This window comes from Euprymna scolopes, chromosome 15, assembly GCF_053919585.1.
Source record: "Euprymna scolopes isolate OS-2025 chromosome 15, ASM5391958v1, whole genome shotgun sequence".
NCBI classification, from domain to species: domain Eukaryota; kingdom Metazoa; phylum Mollusca; class Cephalopoda; order Sepiida; family Sepiolidae; genus Euprymna; species Euprymna scolopes.
Window position 1 is genome coordinate 46607522 of NC_136496.1, and position 22104 is coordinate 46629625.

Here is a 22104-nt window from a genome sequence, read left to right on the forward strand (position 1 = left end):
ATTATGAGTATATTTTTATATGATATTTTTTTGTAAATTATGAGTATATTTTTTTGTGATATTTTTTTGTAAATTATGAGTATATTTTTATATGATATTTTTTGTAAATTATGAGTATATTTTTATATGATATTTTTTGTAAATTATGAGTATATTTTTATATGATATTTTTTGTAAATTATGAGTACATTTTTATGATACACTTTTCTTGGGTAATGAGTACATTATTTATGGGATACATTTTGTAGGTAATGAACATTTTATGAGATATTTTTATTTGTAATGAGTATATTATTTATGGGATACTTTTTATAGGTAAGAAGTATATTTTTGATGAGATACCTTTTATAGGTAATGAGTATATTTTTCATGGGCTACTATTTGTAAGTAAATTGTATATATTTTTCAGATACTCTTTTTAGGTAATGAGATGATCTTTTATGAGATACTTTTAATAAGTAATAAGTATATTTTATAAGATTCTATATGCAGGTAACCAGTATATTTTTATTTGATACTTTTTATGAGCATTCAGTGTATTTTTTTAAATATTTTTTTATAGGTAATAAGTATATTTTATGAGAAAATTTGTAGGTAATAAGTACATTTTTAAGAAGATACATTTTGTAGGGCATGAGTATACTTTTATGAGATACTTTCATAGGTAAGTGAGTATTTTTCATCAGGAACTTTTTGTAGGTTATTAGTATATTTTTTATGAGATAATATTGTATGTAATGAGTATATTTTATGAGATACTTTTTTGTAGGTAATATAATATATATTTTTATGAGATTCTTTTTGTAAGTAATCAGTATATTTTTCATGAGATTTTTTCATAGGTAATCAGTTATTTTTTTTATTAAATACTTTTTATAGGTAATCAGTATATTTTTATAAGGTACTTTTTGTAGATAATGAATATATTTTATGAGATACTTTTTGTAGGTAATGAGTATATTTTTATGAAATACATTTAGTAGGTAATTAGTGTATTTTTTATAAGTTACATTTGTTTGGGCTATGAGTATATTTTTTATGAGATATTTTTTATGTAATGAGCTTATCTTTTGTGAGGTCCATTTTATAGGTAGTAAGTATATTTTGTGAGATACTTGTTATAGGTAATTCGTATATTTTATGAGATACCTTTTGTAGGCAATGTTAATATTTTTTCTGAGATAATTTTTTGTAGATAATGTAGTATATTTTTTATCAGATTTTTTTATAGGTAATGAGTCATTCTTTTATTTTTTTATAGGTAATGAGTCATTCTTTTATTTTTTTATAGGTAATGAGTATATTTTTTGTGATACTTTTTGTAGGTATTGTGTATATATTTTATAAGATACTTTTTAAAGGTAATGCATATATTTTGTAAATACATTTTATAGGTAATAAATATATTTTTTATGAGATATTGTTTGAGGTAATAAGTTTATTTTTATGAAATACGTTTTGCAAGTAATAAATATATTTTATGAGATACTTTTTATAGGTAATAAGTATGTTTTCATGAAGTATCAGGTTCCAATGGCAGATGTACACGAGGAATTATTATTATTATTATTATTATTATTATTATTATTATTATTAGTAGTAGTAGTAGTAGTAGTATTATTATAAATTTTCACGTATCTTTGAAATTTATTATGTAAAGCAGTATTTGTTATCATTTATATAAACTAGATTCTAAGTTAAGCAAATGATCTAATAAAGTGTCTCCTCCCTACTGCTTACATCACTCATCAGTTTATGTTCTAGTAAGATCTAGTCCTAGAAGTCCTTCACACTCGATACCGATGTGTTTAGGATTAATTATGTTCACGCACACTCAGACACTCTATCATGGGAACTCGGATAGCTCAAGATTCCTACATTGACTCTTCTAATTAAGAACTAGTATAACTAGTGTAGTGTAACTATAAAGTTGTATTGCCATGACTAAGAGTTCAAGTCCATACTACGCCTGGGGGTTTCCTACCCCGGAATTTATCGACAAGCACAAACCTGTCAAGAAAACCTGAAAAATATTTTGATGTTCTAATTATTAGCACCTGAATAGGAGTAAAAAAAAACAAAACACTGGGGTATAATTTTACATGGCTGAATCATTACTTTAGTAAAGGCTTGCCCACTGAGTGTTGTTCATCTGCTGATGTCACAGTAATTGGTGTCAGTAGATAAACAAGAATTTGTAACGCCCACACGTCGAATGTAAGAGTTATTTGCTGTAGTTTGGTGGACATATGACGGTGGTCGTTTCTGTCAACATTTATTTCATCATTGATTTAGCAATTGTTTAGTATTTAACAAAACATTCCATTGATAATGATTTCAAGGGAAAACTACAAAACTATTTAAAAAAATAATAATTTCGATAAAAATTAAAAATTGATGACCAGATACAATCATCTGAAAATTTTCTTGTCTTTTCTTTAAAGTTTCAATATTTTTTCTAACACAATAAAAACATAACATACAAAATTCTAATTTATTTTTTAGCACTTAAAATTCAACCTTTGAGCCTACCACCTGCCGCCAACATATTTTGACAATTTCTTATAAAATTATTAGAAACCTATCACTTTATAAAAATTACATTTTTTGTATGAAAATAAATGGTTCAAAATTGATTTTTTGTGTCAAAAATTTTGTGTTTTATATATTAACTTTTATTCACCCCAAAAAAGGCATATTGCCAGTGAGATGTAATGTATGACTGTGATAATAAGGAGTATACAAAGTGAGGAGTTGTGCTTGTTTACGTTTCTGTATGTGGAAGCAGTCGGTGATACTGTGAACAGGAAGGGGATTACAAAGGAAAGCAGTTTAAGGAGAAAAGCTATTAGAGTAGAAGGTTTTCCGGCGTCAGGGTGCTTCTACAGTGAAGGGGTGGGATTTGGCTACCAGTCGGTTTGATTTGGGAATTGATTACGTTGTTGAAAACAACTGCGACTGACTTTGTTTGCGACTAAATTAAAAGGAAAGACAATTTCAATGTTTAAATTCTGAACACTTTAAAAGAATTTTATTTCAGGACAAGAAATACAATTTAAGATAGACAATAAAATAACTTTGTTTATATTTTTATTTCCAAATAGATTTGACTTATTTGTATCGATAAGTTTTATAAAATTTACTAAATTAATTATTTAAATTACAAACTGATATTTTTAGTTATCATTTATTTTGACTTTTTTCATTTATTTATCGTTTGTTTTTAATTTGTTTTTATTACTGTTTGTTTTCTAAATTCATGTCCTTTCTTTTCTTTATTTAAATACAATTTTTCAAGATTTCTAATATCTTTCAAAATGTTATAATTCATTGTCGATACCTGACTTTCTGGCATGTCTAGCTTGCACGTATGACGTTATGTAGGTCATACGTGCAAGATTCACTTTTTGTTCATCACAAACTGATATTTACAGCAGTTTGACATCTGTACTTGACTTGGCCAGTTGATATTTGTCTGCATCTCAAACTTTTTTCTTTTCTTTTTTTACACAAGAATCACCACTTATCAAGGTCCGGAAGCCACTCGAGGATAAGGGTTAATGGGTATACATTAGTCAATGTGATTATAGTGTAGTAAATATAAGTAGTGGGAATTTTGTAAATTTGATTACTTAGGGGGACGGTTCATCAAGAACTTGTTTACATTGGACTTGAAGACAATCAGATTGTAGTCAGCTGGAAAGCAGGCCAAAGGAAGAGAGTTCCACAGGCGTGCAGTTCTAAGAAAGAAGCTTTGTTCATGGAATCTACACTTTGGTCTAGGCACAGACAAGGAGTATGAGAAATTATTGATAGTGTTTTCGACAATACGAGTGTTTTTTGTGAAAGTTTTGTGAGCGGGGACGATAAATTGAAGCTCAGATGAGCACTTGCCATGAAAATAACGATAAAGCAGAGACAGGCTTGCAACGTTTCTTCTGTGCAGCTTCTGCCACATGTGGCAAAAGTATGCCAGGTTGGCCGTACCAGGCTTATAACGTCTCTTCTAGCAGCTCCTGCCCAGATGTGGCAACAGTACTCAATCATTGGCCGTACCTGGCTTTTATATAGGTAGAGAATTGCATCGGGAGGAAGATATCTAATGGAGCGGTAGAAGGACCCCACCATTTTTCCAGCAACCTTGGCAACAGATTTGATGTACGTGTTCCATTTCAGGCCCAGAAGCTTGTCAAAACACAAAGCCTCCCCAAGACAAGAATCATTTGCATCATAACATTGGCATCAGAGCTTAGAGGATGTAGAAATAGAAGCTTGGTTTTAGATGCATTAAAAGTAACCAGCCACCTCTTTCCCCATTGTACCACATGCTCAAGATCAGAAGAGAGAGAATCAGAGAGAACTTGGTCTATTACGGTCTTTGATGTGCTACCGTAGATTGTAGTGTTGTCAGCATAAATGTCTATCAATGATGTAAGGATGTGAATTGGAAGATCATTAATGTAAATCAGGAAGAGAGTTGGGTCCAGGAGGAACCCCTGAGGAACTCCAGCATTAATACGGAGAGCTTTTGATTTTTGCCCATCAGCCACTACTCTTATGAACCTATCAGAGAGAAATGATTTAATAATTGAGAAAACATTTCCAGCTATACCATAACTGGAGATCTTATGTCAAGAGCAATTGCCCTAGAGAGGAAGCCTCAGTCGAGAGACCCGCTAATCTTATTAGATATAACTGTAAGCACGTCTGCTGTAGATCTAGAAGAACGGAAACCATATTGTGTGTCACTAAGAAGGTTGTTTTTGCTAAGATGGTTGACTACTTCTCTATTTAACATAGATTCCAGCAATTTACTCATGATGCACAGAAGACTTATTGGTCTGTACTGAGAGGAAGATGAGCGATCACCTGAGTTCTTAAATATAGGGCATACTGATGAGATTTTCCATGGTGTTGAGAAGCATTTCTTCTTAAGACAATGCTTAAATAACTTTGTAAATATGGGCTCTGATTAAAGATTTTTGAGCACTATAATTGGAATGCTGTCAGTACTATGCCATGGATCTGGTATCTCATGTGGTTATTTCCTAAAGAAATTGTCTGAACACCAGAGCATGCGATAAATAAATTTAATGGTTAAAATTAAAAGATGCGAAGGAATTAAAACGACCAAGTGAGCCACTGAGCCATTACCATGACAACAACAGCGACAAAAAATAAGAACAAAAACAAAACAAAAAAAAACACTAATATGTTTAAAACTCAGAAAAATGTAATCAGCGTTTCTTTCAGAGAAAGTTAACCGTTAAGAATTTGAAATGCGAGTTAGTTGCAGAAAAGATTTCAAGAACGATAGATGATTATGCAACTCTGCCGATAAAAAAAGACAACATCAGGAGAAATATGGAAAGGAAAAACATATTTGCTGTCGACCGGCGTAAACTAAAGGTTGGTTTATCTTTTACTCTTCTCGTTTGTCAATCATAGAGATATATATCGAACCAAGGTGAGAGAAACTATTAAATGGCAAAAACTCAGAAGTCTCGCTAGAGTTTCATAAAAAAAAAATGCCTGAAAGAAAGAAAAACAAACAAAATAAACAAAAGGGAAAACCAACAGAAGTAGTCTCCCTTATTCTATTATTGAAGAAATAAAAGGAGAATATTGGTCTAAGGGGCATAACCCTGTAAATTATTTCTGTTATAAATTTGTCTTCCAAATGACATAAAGGAGAGCAACTATTTTTGTTGTGAATTCGTTTTGTTCTTTTTGTTGTTGGGAGCTCAAAAAAAAGAAAGAGAAAGGAAAAACAAAGAAAATAAACTAATAATAATGATAATCTAAACAAAAGGGAAAACCAACAGGAGTAGTTTTCCTTATTCTATTATAAAAAAAATATTTTGAGAAAGGAAAAAGGAAAAGAGAAGAAAGACTTATATATATATATACTAGCGAGGGGTACCCGGCGTTGCCCGGGTATTTGTAGGTGTGTGTGGTGTTAAATAAAAAAGAAACCGGGGGGGGGGGGTCGAAGACAAAGCCCTGAGGCGAAGTTTGAAAATAAAATCTGCCAGCCAGAATGAAGCATTGTTATAAGCGAATAAGTGAAAGATATTTGAAAGTCGTCAAGCGTTACGACGATGACGATGACGATGTATGCATTACTATAAGCGAAGTAAGAAAAGAAAACAATGTTTTAATTAAGCGGGGGGGGGGGTAATCAAAACATCGAAAAAAACACAAAAAACGAACGATGAAAACAGAAAAAACGAACACGTGAAAAATGGCTTAAATAAGCCTGTTTCGATAAGAGAAAAAGAAAATTAAAACTGCAAGTTGAACTTTACAATCAAAATTTATTGTTCGACAGAATACTCCAAAAAACAATTTTCAAAGTCCTTATTCCACGGAGTTTCAAAGAATGCAATTCTTATTATTCTTCTCATCAGAGGACATAAAGAAATCAGCAAATTATATTTGTAGCAATGCTAGAATTTGCTAGTTAAGGCATTAAGTGAAACCGCAATTTATTTTAGTTATAAATTGCCAAATAAAAAAATGAAAAAATATTGGATATGTAAAAAAGTAATATAAAAACAAACCGCGCATAATATTTCAGCTTGAATGAAAATCCTCTAGAGTTGATCCAAAATGCAAAATAGTCCTTTAGATAGAATGTATTCCAAGATAAATCCAGCATGTTACGCCCATTTAAAATGCTCTTTTTGATAGAGGAAGTCAATTAAATACGGACTGGCGCGTAGCATCCTCGCTTCATTCCACGGAACCTGAGGAAATTATATATTTTTTTAATTAATTTATCATGATCGGATAATAAAGCTAACCTCAGAAGAGGCACGTCACAATAATCTAAAATTTAAGGGGTTCCTACTTCAAGTACATAACTGCATTTTTTCATCTGATGTTACTGATAATGCTTTAGGTTTTCAAGGAGGCAGGACGAGGAACTGTGCTGTGTAGCGACAACCTACTCCGACAATGTCATGAAGCAATGAAGATTGGAGTAGGATGGACTTGGTCATGTAGTGCAATGCAGTCAAGGCTGCTTTTATTGATGGGCTACTTGATTGTAACAACCTCTGAGGGAAATAAAACGTGTATGATTATAATAATATAAACATATATTTTTGAAAGAATGAATAAATTAATAATAAAAAATGTCTACATTTTTTATTATTCCTAATAATCAGTTTTGGTATTCAATGGTAACCGATAGTCCTGAAGAAAGTTCAGCTTTCTTAAGAATTGTTCTAATCCAAATTCGTTAAATATTGGTCACCGTTGCCATTCAGAAATGCTTCTTTCTGTCTCCATACTCTTATACGTTAAGCTTATCTTTGGCTTTTGAATGTTTAAAAAAAAATCTTGTGACTGGCTTAAGAATCGCTTAAAGACTTTAAAATTTTGTATATTGTAAAATGTAAACTTAAGAATTACAAGAGTCACGTGATTTCTTATTAGTCCTCAAACTGATTAAAATGGTACAAACGATATATTCAAAGATTCAGTTCCCCATGAAGCAAATTAATGCATGTGATTGTTAGAAACAAATATTATCTTTATTACTTTCTTATATATATCTTTGAAAACAACAGTAAAACCAAGTGAAGCACTGAAACTGTTGATTATATTTTACCTCTTGCTTTTTTCCTAACCGTTTACAAAAGTTTATGCATTGATTAGAGATAGAAGAAGTCGGTGGGTTAGGGTGAGGGTTAGGGCTGGGATTAGGGTTACAAAACTAGCATGATACAGAGAAGTTTTAAAAGGAAGATGTTACTTACACTTATATTTTATTTTACAGGATCCCTGACAACGCCGGGTGCCCTGCTAGTCTATAATAAGAGAATGACATTTTTACAAATGTGAAATAGTTTCAATATTTGCCTTTCTTTATTTTAGGCCACGATGTTTATTGAAGTTCTATGTCTTCTCTTCTTCATCTTTCGAATCATTCATACAGCACATGTTGAAAAAATGGAAAATCTTTGGTTGGATCGAAAGTATATTCTCGTCGTCATCATAATTCTTGTAAGTCTTTTTCCAACAAAAATGTACAAATACTTAGTAACTATTCAAAAAATTGTGTGTGATAAGTTAAACTCACAGTAGTTGTATTTTATAGCTTACACGTTAATAAACACTATATATATATATATATATATATATATATATATATATATATATATATATATATATACACTCGATTTTTTTTAGATACGTCGGCGGTCATGGAATGAATTAAATTCGTATCTTAAGGTATAACTGTACTACGCTGTTATTTTATGTTATGTTGTTTGATAAGAAAAGGGAAAAGTGTTTATTAACGTGTAAGATATATATATATATATATATATATATATATATATATATATATATATATATATATATATATATATATATATATATATATAATGTCTCGGCAGCAGTGATAAAAGCATATCTTATTTTTCTTTTATCAATATTATTGAAACTTTCCCCTTTTCCTTGTACATATTTGTGAATTATTCAATGGATTTCGGCCTTTGAATTATTTTGGACCATCTTCCAATTACGGGATTTCCTTGGATTTTACTTGTGCAAATGGAAATTCAATTAACTTTCTTGAAGTTACATTTTTGGATTTTACCGTCATTGGATTATTTATCTTTCACCAGACTATCCATTCACGTGTAATCACTTTTTTCTTCACCATATTCCCTCTGCTTCACTTTTTTGTTATCAAGTAAGATCTTTGACTTACTTGTTGTTTCATCAAATACTTTTGTATGCAAAATCCGATCCCGCATTTTGCTAATTCCTACCCTCTGATGAGAAGGAAAGTATTTCTTCGAAACTCCGCGGATTAAAGACTATCCACTTATCAAGTGTTTCCTTTTCAGATTAAATATGTTTTAACTCTTTTTCAAAGTGTTTTTAACATGTTTTATTAACTGTTTACTCTTATATATATATATATATATATATATATATATATATATATATATAAAGGCAGTCGAAGATAATGGTTATAACTATATATAACATATAAAAATGTATAAATGCATATACACACATATAAAAAAATAAAACAATGTCAAATGATATAGAATAAGACGTGAGACTAAAGGAGACAACTCATTCACAAGCAATAGAAACGCACACATGTAATTGCACAAAGACATAGATGCACATATAGATGCAGATATAGATGCACATATACATAGATGCATATATACATGCACATATATACACATACATGTGCATACATATACACACATACATACACTCATTACGTATAAAACAGATATACAGATATAACACCATGGTTAATATACAGCAGCTCGTTTAATCTCACACAAAAAAGTGAGCAATAGAATAAATGTCTGGAATAAAAATCTATAGCCGAAGGTTTAAGGGGTGAGCTAAGTAATTTCGAATTTATTATGTTTGATTTTTTCTCATGTTCACATTGGGAAATAAATTCGCTCTTGGAATTGATTTAGTTTATTCTGGAGGGAGTAATTATACTTATAGCTTCAGATATACAAAGGTGACAAGACTTAGAACCTGGAGCGTAAGACTGACTTTTTAAGAATAGTCCTATATATATATATATATATATATATATATATATATATATATATATATATATATATATATGTGATAATTGCAATGCAACGTCTTCTCAGACGAGTGCCACTCCCTCAGTTCATGAGCCCAAAAATGACTTCCATCACCACAGGACCATTTTAATAGACAAATGCCTGAGGGAGTATCTATACACAAATAGTGTTACAGATTCTTAGCTTTGTACAACAGCTAAGTCTCTCTCTCGGTTCAAATTGTTGAGATCCAGCAACAAGCAAGAGCAAGATAACCAGCAACAAGTTAAACTGCAGACCAGCTTAATGTGTGTACTGGTCTCCCGTTTTATGTTTTTTTTTTAATCAGAGATTTGCTTCCCCTAGAAAGGTTGCTTTCAGCACGTCTTACAGGAGCCCTCTCCACCCCAACACACACATACATACACACAAACACACACGATGCTAGTTGGCCGTTGACCCTGAAAAAGGGTTCATTAATCCTTTGGAAGGTCTTGTTTTTAATCCTTCAGGGAGACTAGCCACCCTTCTCACCAAACAAATCTGGTGGGGGAACCAGTTTAGTTGCCGGTAACCCGACCATGAGGCAGGTAGTTCTGGGTTACATGGTACCAGTAGCATATGACATGACCTGATATACATGCATATGCATACATATATACATACATACACACATACATACATACATATACATATATATACATATATACAGATATATACATATATGTGTATATATGCATGCATATATATGCATATATATGTACATATATAAAAGAAAATTTAAAGACTGTAAAAATATATTTTACATTAATTTATTGTTCGACAGGATACTCAAAAAAGGTATATTGAAATGTCCTTAATCCACAGAGTTTCAAAGGAATGCGTTCTTCTCATCAGAGGAAAGATATTAGCAAATGAATATTGTAGCAAAGCTATGAATTTGCTGGTACTGGCATTAATTGAAACAGTTATATAACTTGTTCTTCCTGTAGACATCTTCACAGAATTTAAGAAGGGTGCTTTGAACCAACCGAATTCCGTAAAAAACATAAATATTTATATGTGTTCGGTTTTAATAACCGTCACAGTGTTCAAATTTCAGATTTATAAAGATTCACAAAGATTCATAAAGATTCAAAAAGAATCACAAAGATTCACAAAGATCTTTAAACTGCTTTTCTACTTTGATATCATGATTAATGCTTACTTTGATTTATTCTTTTTCAGTTGACCATTTTAGACATGTTTGGTTACATCATCTGGATCGTAATTGCCCCAGGAACGAACGCTGTCAGATGGTCAAGACCGTTAAGACCATTTCTCTGTGTCAATTTTCCAGAAGGTCGACAAGTAAGTATTTACGATTACTTTCGTTTTGCTTGATCTTTTTCTAAAGATCATTCTACTATAAACACGTCTATAACAACAGTATAAATACAACTGTGTTGGTGACTTTCCACATACAATAAAACAATTCTGGAATTAATCTATAAATACAACTGTGTTGGTGACTTTCAACATACAATAAAACAATTCTGGAATTAATCTATAAATACAACTGTGTTGGTGACTTTCAACATACAATAAAACAATTCTGGAATTAATCTATAAATACAACTGTGTTGGTGACTTTCAACATACAATAAAACAATTCTGGAATTAATCTATAAATACAACTGTGTTGGTGACTTTCAACATACAATAAAACAATTCTGGAATTAATCTATAAATACAACTGTGTTGGTGACTTTCAACATACAATAAAACAATTCTGGAATTAATCTATAAATACAACTGTGTTGGTGACTTTAAACATACAATAAAACAATTCTGGAATTAATCTATAAATACAACTGTGTTGGTGACTTTCAACATACAATAAAACAATTCTGGAATTAATCTATAAATACAACTGTGTTGGTGACTTTCAACATACAATAAAACAATTCTGGAATTAATCTATAAATACAACTGTGTTGGTGACTTTCAACATACAATAAAACAATTCTGGAATTAATCTATAAATACAACTGTGTTGGTGACTTTCAACATACAATAAAACAATTCTGGAATTAATCTATAAATACAACTGTGTTGGTGACTTTCAACATACAATAAAACAATTCTGGAATTAATCTATAAATACAACTGTGTTGGTGACTTTCAACATACAATAAAACAATTCTGGAATTAATCTATAAATACAACTGTGTTGGTGACTTTCAACATACAATAAAACAATTCTGGAATTAATCTATAAATACAACTGTGTTGGTGACTTTCAACATACAATAAAACAATTCTGGAATTAATCTATAAATACAACTGTGTTGGTGACTTTCAACATACAATAAAACAATTCTGGAATTAATCTATAAATACAACTGTGTTGGTGACTTTCAACATACAATAAAACAATTCTGGAATTAATCTATAAATACAACTGTGTTGGTGACTTTCAACATACAATAAAACAATTCTGGAATTAATCTATAAATACAACTGTGTTGGTGACTTTCAACATACAATAAAACAATTCTGGAATTAATCTATAAATACAACTGTGTTGGTGACTTTCAACATACAATAAAACAATTCTGGAATTAATCTATAAATACAACTGTGTTGGTGACTTTCAACATACAATAAAACAATTCTGGAATTAATCTATAAATACAACTGTGTTGGTGACTTTCAACATACAATAAAACAATTCTGGAATTAATCTATAAATACAACTGTGTTGGTGACTTTCAACATACAATAAAACAATTCTGGAATTAATCTATAAATACAACTGTGTTGGTGACTTTCAACATACAATAAAACAATTCTGGAATTAATCTATAAATACAACTGTGTTGGTGACTTTCAACATACAATAAAACAATTCTGGAATTAATCTATAAATACAACTGTGTTGGTGACTTTCAACATACAATAAAACAATTCTGGAATTAATCTATAAATACAACTGTGTTGGTGACTTTCAACATACAATAAAACAATTCTGGAATTAATCTATAAATACAACTGTGTTGGTGACTTTCAACATACAATAAAACAATTCTGGAATTAATCTATAAATACAACTGTGTTGGTGACTTTCAACATACAATAAAACAATTCTGGAATTAATCTATAAATACAACTGTGTTGGTGACTTTCCACATACAATAAAACAATTCTGGAATTAATCTATAAATACAACTGTGTTGGTGACTTTCAACATACAATAAAACAATTCTGGAATTAATCTATAAATACAACTGTGTTGGTGACTTTCAACATACAATAAAACAATTCTGGAATTAATCTATAAATACAACTGTGTTGGTGACTTTCAACATACAATAAAACAATTCTGGAATTAATCTATAAATACAACTGTGTTGGTGACTTTCAACATACAATAAAACAATTCTGGAATTAATCTATAAATACAACTGTGTTGGTGACTTTCAACATACAATAAAACAATTCTGGAATTAATCTATAAATACAACTGTGTTGGTGACTTTCAACATACAATAAAACAATTCTGGAATTAATCTATAAATACAACTGTGTTGGTGACTTTCAACATACAATAAAACAATTCTGGAATTAATCTATAAATACAACTGTGTTGGTGACTTTCAACATACAATAAAACAATTCTGGAATTAATCTATAAATACAACTGTGTTGGTGACTTTCAACATACAATAAAACAATTCTGGAATTAATCTATAAATACAACAGTGTTGGTGACTTTCAACATACAATAAAACAATTCTGGAATTAATCTATAAATACAACTGTGTTGGTGACTTTCAACATACAATAAAACAATTCTGGAATTAATCTATAAATACAACTGTGTTGGTGACTTTCAACATACAATAAAACAATTCTGGAATTAATCTATAAATACAACTGTGTTGGTGACTTTCAACATACAATAAAACAATTCTGGAATTAATCTATAAATACAACTGTGTTGGTGACTTTCAACATACAATAAAACAATTCTGGAATTAATCTATAAATACAACTGTGTTGGTGACTTTCAACATACAATAAAACAATTCTGGAATTAATCTATAAATACAACTGTGTTGGTGACTTTCAACATACAATAAAACAATTCTGGAATTAATCTATAAATACAACTGTGTTGGTGACTTTCAACATACAATAAAACAATTCTGGAATTAATCTATAAATACAACTGTGTTGGTGACTTTCAACATACAATAAAACAATTCTGGAATTAATCTATAAATACAACTGTGTTGGTGACTTTCAACATACAATAAAACAATTCTGGAATTAATCTATAAATACAACTGTGTTGGTGACTTTCAACATACAATAAAACAATTCTGGAATTAATCTATAAATACAACTGTGTTGGTGACTTTCAACATACAATAAAACAATTCTGGAATTAATCTATAAATACAACTGTGTTGGTGACTTTCAACATACAATAAAACAATTCTGGAATTAATCTATAAATACAACTGTGTTGGTGACTTTCAACATACAATAAAACAATTCTGGAATTAATCTATAAATACAACTGTGTTGGTGACTTTCAACATACAATAAAACAATTCTGGAATTAATCTATAAATACAACTGTGTTGGTGACTTTCAACATACAATAAAACAATTCTGGAATTAATCTATAAATACAACTGTGTTGGTGACTTTCAACATACAATAAAACAATTCTGGAATTAATCTATAAATACAACTGTGTTGGTGACTTTCAACATACAATAAAACAATTCTGGAATTAATCTATAAATACAACTGTGTTGGTGACTTTCAACATACAATAAAACAATTCTGGAATTAATCTATAAATACAACTGTGTTGGTGACTTTCAACATACAATAAAACAATTCTGGAATTAATCTATAAATACAACTGTGTTGGTGACTTTCAACATACAATAAAACAATTCTGGAATTAATCTATAAATACAACTGTGTTGGTGACTTTCAACATACAATAAAACAATTCTGGAATTAATCTATAAATACAACTGTGTTGGTGACTTTCAACATACAATAAAACAATTCTGGAATTAATCTATAAATACAACTGTGTTGGTGACTTTCAACATACAATAAAACAATTCTGAGAATTAATCTATAAATACAACTGTGTTGGTGACTTTCAACATACAATAAAACAATTCTGGAATTAATCTATAAATACAACTGTGTTGGTGACTTTCAACATACAATAAAACAATTCTGGAATTAATCTATAAATACAACTGTGTTGGTGACTTTCAACATACAATAAAACAATTCTGGAATTAATCTATAAATACAACTGTGTTGGTGACTTTCAACATACAATAAAACAATTCTGGAATTAATCTATAAATACAACTGTGTTGGTGACTTTCAACATACAATAAAACAATTCTGGAATTAATCTATAAATACAACTGTGTTGGTGACTTTCAACATACAATAAAACAATTCTGGAATTAATCTATAAATACAACTGTGTTGGTGACTTTCAACATACAATAAAACAATTCTGGAATTAATCTATAAATACAACTGTGTTGGTGACTTTCAACATACAATAAAACAATTCTGGAATTAATCTATAAATACAACTGTGTTGGTGACTTTCAACATACAATAAAACAATTCTGGAATTAATCTATAAATACAACTGTGTTGGTGACTTTCAACATACAATAAAACAATTCTGGAATTAATCTATAAATACAACTGTGTTGGTGACTTTCAACATACAATAAAACAATTCTGGAATTAATCTATAAATACAACTGTGTTGGTGACTTTCAACATACAATAAAACAATTCTGGAATTAATCTATAAATACAACTGTGTTGGTGACTTTCAACATACAATAAAACAATTCTGGAATTAATCTATAAATACAACTGTGTTGGTGACTTTCAACATACAATAAAACAATTCTGGAATTAATCTATAAATACAACTGTGTTGGTGACTTTCAACATACAATAAAACAATTCTGGAATTAATCTATAAATACAACTGTGTTGGTGACTTTCAACATACAATAAAACAATTCTGGAATTAATCTATAAATACAACTGTGTTGGTGACTTTCAACATACAATAAAACAATTCTGGAATTAATCTATAAATACAACTGTGTTGGTGACTTTCAACATACAATAAAACAATTCTGGAATTAATCTATAAATACAACTGTGTTGGTGACTTTCAACATACAATAAAACAATTCTGGAATTAATCTATAAATACAACTGTGTTGGTGACTTTCAACATACAATAAAACAATTCTGGAATTAATCTATAAATACAACTGTGTTGGTGACTTTCAACATACAATAAAACAATTCTGGAATTAATCTATAAATACAACTGTGTTGGTGACTTTCAACATACAATAAAACAATTCTGGAATTAATCTATAAATACAACTGTGTTGGTGACTTTCAACATACAATAAAACAATTCTGGAATTAATCTATAAATACAACTGTGTTGGTGACTTTCAACATACAATAAAACAATTCTGGAATTAATCTATAAATACAACTGTGTTGGTGACTTTCAACATACAATAAAACAATTCTGGAATTAATCTATAAATACAACTGTGTTGGTGACTTTCAACATACAATAAAACAATTCTGGAATTAATCTATAAATACAACTGTGTTGGTGACTTTCAACATACAATAAAACAATTCTGGAATTAATCTATAAATACAACTGTGTTGGTGACTTTCAACATACAATAAAACAATTCTGGAATTAATCTATAAATACAACTGTGTTGGTGACTTTCAACATACAATAAAACAATTCTGGAATTAATCTATAAATACAACTGTGTTGGTGACTTTCAACATACAATAAAACAATTCTGGAATTAATCTATAAATACAACTGTGTTGGTGACTTTCAACATACAATAAAACAATTCTGGAATTAATCTATAAATACAACTGTGTTGGTGACTTTCAACATACAATAAAACAATTCTGGAATTAATCTATAAATACAACTGTGTTGGTGACTTTCAACATACAATAAAACAATTCTGGAATTAATCTATAAATACAACTGTGTTGGTGACTTTCAACATACAATAAAACAATTCTGGAATTAATCTATAAATACAACTGTGTTGGTGACTTTCAACATACAATAAAACAATTCTGGAATTAATCTATAAATACAACTGTGTTGGTGACTTTCAACATACAATAAAACAATTCTGGAATTAATCTATAAATACAACTGTGTTGGTGACTTTCAACATACAATAAAACAATTCTGGAATTAATCTATAAATACAACTGTGTTGGTGACTTTCAACATACAATAAAACAATTCTGGAATTAATCTATAAATACAACTGTGTTGGTGACTTTCAACATACAATAAAACAATTCTGGAATTAATCTATAAATACAACTGTGTTGGTGACTTTCAACATACAATAAAACAATTCTGGAATTAATCTATAAATACAACTGTGTTGGTGACTTTCAACATACAATAAAACAATTCTGGAATTAATCTATAAATACAACTGTGTTGGTGACTTTCAACATACAATAAAACAATTCTGGAATTAATCTATAAATACAACTGTGTTGGTGACTTTCAACATACAATAAAACAATTCTGGAATTAATCTATAAATACAACTGTGTTGGTGACTTTCAACATACAATAAAACAATTCTGGAATTAATCTATAAATACAACTGTGTTGGTGACTTTCAACATACAATAAAACAATTCTGGAATTAATCTATAAATACAACTGTGTTGGTGACTTTCAACATACAATAAAACAATTCTGGAATTAATCTATAAATACAACTGTGTTGGTGACTTTCAACATACAATAAAACAATTCTGGAATTAATCTATAAATACAACTGTGTTGGTGACTTTCAACATACAATAAAACAATTCTGGAATTAATCTATAAATACAACTGTGTTGGTGACTTTCAACATACAATAAAACAATTCTGGAATTAATCTATAAATACAACTGTGTTGGTGACTTTCAACATACAATAAAACAATTCTGGAATTAATCTATAAATACAACTGTGTTGGTGACTTTCAACATACAATAAAACAATTCTGGAATTAATCTATAAATACAACTGTGTTGGTGACTTTCAACATACAATAAAACAATTCTGGAATTAATCTATAAATACAACTGTGTTGGTGACTTTCAACATACAATAAAACAATTCTGGAATTAATCTATAAATACAACTGTGTTGGTGACTTTCAACATACAATAAAACAATTCTGGAATTAATCTATAAATACAACTGTGTTGGTGACTTTCAACATACAATAAAACAATTCTGGAATTAATCTATAAATACAACTGTGTTGGTGACTTTCAACATACAATAAAACAATTCTGGAATTAATCTATAAATACAACTGTGTTGGTGACTTTCAACATACAATAAAACAATTCTGGAATTAATCTATAAATACAACTGTGTTGGTGACTTTCAACATACAATAAAACAATTCTGGAATTAATCTATAAATACAACTGTGTTGGTGACTTTCAACATACAATAAAACAATTCTGGAATTAATCTATAAATACAACTGTGTTGGTGACTTTCAACATACAATAAAACAATTCTGGAATTAATCTATAAATACAACTGTGTTGGTGACTTTCAACATACAATAAAACAATTCTGGAATTAATCTATAAATACAACTGTGTTGGTGACTTTCAACATACAATAAAACAATTCTGGAATTAATCTATAAATACAACTGTGTTGGTGACTTTCAACATACAATAAAACAATTCTGGAATTAATCTATAAATACAACTGTGTTGGTGACTTTCAACATACAATAAAACAATTCTGGAATTAATCTATAAATACAACTGTGTTGGTGACTTTCAACATACAATAAAACAATTCTGGAATTAATCTATAAATACAACTGTGTTGGTGACTTTCAACATACAATAAAACAATTCTGGAATTAATCTATAAATACAACTGTGTTGGTGACTTTCAACATACAATAAAACAATTCTGGAATTAATCTATAAATACAACTGTGTTGGTGACTTTCAACATACAATAAAACAATTCTGGAATTAATCTATAAATACAACTTGTGTTGGTGACTTTCAACATACAATAAAACAATTCTGAAATTAATCTATAAATACAACTGTGTTGGTGACTTTCAACATACAATAAAACAATTCTGGAATTAATCTATAAATACAACTGTGTTGGTGACTTTCAACATAAAATAAAACAATTCTGGAATTAATCTATAAATACAACTGTGTTGGTGACTTTCAACATACAATAAAACAATTCTGGAATTAATCTATAAATAAACTGTGTTGGTGACTTTCAACATACAATAAAACAATTCTGGAATTAATCTATAAATACAACTGTGTTGGTGACTTTCAACATACTATAAAACAATTCTGGAATTAATCTATAAATACAACTGTGTTGGTGACTTTCAACATACAATAAAACAATTCTGGAATTAATCTATAAATACAACTGTGTTGGTGACTTTCCACATACAATAAAACAATTCTGGAATTAATCTATAAATACAACTGTGTTGGTGACTTTCCACATACAATAAAACAATTCTGGAATTAATATATAAATACAACTGTGTTGGTGACTTTCAACATACAATAAAACAATTCTGGAATTAATCTATAAATACAACTGTGTTGGTGACTTTCAACATACAATAAAACAATTCTGGAATTAATCTATAAATACAACTGTGTTGGTGACTTTCAACATACAATAAAACAATTCTGGAATTAATCTATAAATACAACTGTGTTGGTGACTTTCAACATACAATAAAACAATTCTGGAATTAATCTATAAATACAACTGTGTTGGTGACTTTCAACATACAATAAAACAATTCTGGAATTAATCTATAAATACAACTGTGTTGGTGACTTTCAACATACAATAAAACAATTCTGGAATTAATCTATAAATACAACTGTGTTGGTGACTTTCAACATACAATAAAACAATTCTGGAATTAATCTATAAATACAACTGTGTTGGTGACTTTCAACATACAATAAAACAATTCTGGAATTAATCTATAAATACAACTGTGTTGGTGACTTTCAACATACAATAAAACAATTCTGGAATTAATCTATAAATAAACCTGTGTTGGTGACTTTCAACATACAATAAAACATTCTGGAATTAATCTATAAATACAACTGTGTTGGTGACTTTCAACATACAATAAAACAATTCTGGAATTAATCTATAAATACAACTGTGTTGGTGACTTTCAACATACAATAAAACAATTCTGGAATTAATCTATAAATACAACTGTGTTGGTGACTTTCAACATACAATAAACAATTCTGGAATTAATCTATAAATACAACTGTGTTGGTGACTTTCAACATACAATAAAACAATTCTGGAATTAATCTATAAATACAACTGTGTTGGTGACTTTCAACATACAATAAAACAATTCTGGAATTAATCTATAAATACAACTGTGTTGGTGACTTTCAACATACAATAAAACAATTCTGGAATTATCTATAAATACAACTGTGTTGGTGACTTTCAACATACAATAAAACAATTCTGGAATTAATCTATAAATACAACTGTGTTGGTGACTTTCAACATACAATAAAACAATTCTGGAATTAATCTATAAATACAACTGTGTTGGTGACTTTCAACATACAATAAAACAATTCTGGAATTAATCTATAAATACAACTGTGTTGGTGACTTTCAACATACAATAAAACAATTCTGGAATTAATCTATAAATACAACTGTGTTGGTGACTTTCAACATACAATAAAACAATTCTGGAATTAATCTATAAATACAACTGTGTTGGTGACTTTCAACATACAATAAAACAATTCTGGAATTAATCTATAAATACAACTGTGTTGGTGACTTTCAACATACATAAAACAATTCTGGAATTATCTATAAATACAACTGTGTTGGTGACTTTCAACATACAATAAAACAATTCTGGAATTAATCTATAAATACAACTGTGTTGGTGACTTTCAACATACAATAAAACAATTCTGGAATTAATCTATAAATACAACTGTGTTGGTGACTTTCAACATACAATAAAAACAATTCTGGAATTAATCTATAAATACAACTGTGTTGGTGACTTTCAACATACAATAAAACAATTCTGGAATTAATCTATAAATACAACTGTGTGGTGACTTTCAACATACAATAAAACAATTCTGGAATTAATCTATAAATACAACTGTGTTGGTGACTTCATCATACAATAAAACAATTCTGGAATTAATCTATAAATACAACTGTGTTGGTGACTTTCAACATACAATAAAACAATTCTGGAATTAATCTATAAATACAACTGTGTTGGTGACTTTCAACATACAATAAAACAATTCTGGAATTAATCTATAAATACAACTGTGTTGGTGACTTTCAACATACAATAAAACAATTCTGGAATTAATCTATAAATACAACTGTGTTGGTGACTTTCAACATACAATAAAACAATTCTGGAATTAATCTATAAATACAACTGTGTTGGTGACTTTCAACATACAATAAAACAATTCTGGAATTAATCTATAAATACAACTGTGTTGGTGACTTTCAACATACAATAAAAACAATTCTGGAATTAATCCTATAAATACAACTGTGATGGTGACTTTCAACATACAATAAAACAATTCTGGAATTAATCTATAAATACAACTGTGTGGTGACTTTCAACATACAATAAAACAATTCTGGAATTAATCTATAAATACACTGTGTTGGTGACTTTCAACATACAATAAAACAATTCTGGAATTAATCTATAAATACAACTGTGTTGGTGACTTTCAACATACAATAAAACAATTCTGGAATTAATCTATAAATACAACTGTGTTGGTGACTTTCAACATACAATAAAACAATTCTGGAATTAATCTATAAATACAACTGTGTTGGTGACTTTCAACATACAATAAAACAATTCTGGAATTAATCTATAAATACAACTGTGTTGGTGACTTTCAACATACAATAAAACAATTCTGGAATTAATCTATAAATACAACTGTGTTGGTGACTTTCAACATACAATAAAACAATTCTGGAATTAATCTATAAATACAACTGTGTTGGTGACTTTCAACATACAATAAAACAATTCTGGAATTAATCTATAAATACAACTGTGTTGGTGACTTTCAACATACAATAAAACAATTCTGGAATTAATCTATAAATACAACTGTGTTGGTGACTTTCAACATACAATAAAACAATTCTGGAATTAATCTATAAATACAACTGTGTTGGTGACTTTCAACATACAATAAAACAATTCTGGAATTAATCTATAAATACAACTGTGTTGGTGACTTTCAACATACAATAAAACAATTCTGGAATTAATCTATAAATACAACTGTGTTGGTG

At 29.1% G+C, this 22104-nt stretch overlaps 1 protein-coding gene across 4 annotated transcripts in view; it reads left to right on the forward strand.

Annotated features, from left to right (window-relative positions):
• Positions 1-22104, forward strand: part of LOC145293811 (two pore channel protein 1-like) — a 335061-nt gene that overhangs the window by 107961 nt on the left and 204996 nt on the right. For all 4 annotated transcript variants that reach the window (XM_080140418.1, XM_080140417.1, XM_080140416.1 and 1 more), the window contains 2 exons: positions 7885-8013; positions 10794-10916. In XM_080140418.1, the coding sequence (XP_079996544.1) occupies positions 7885-8013; positions 10794-10916 (252 nt within the window). The remainder of the gene's footprint in view (positions 1-7884; positions 8014-10793; positions 10917-22104) is intronic.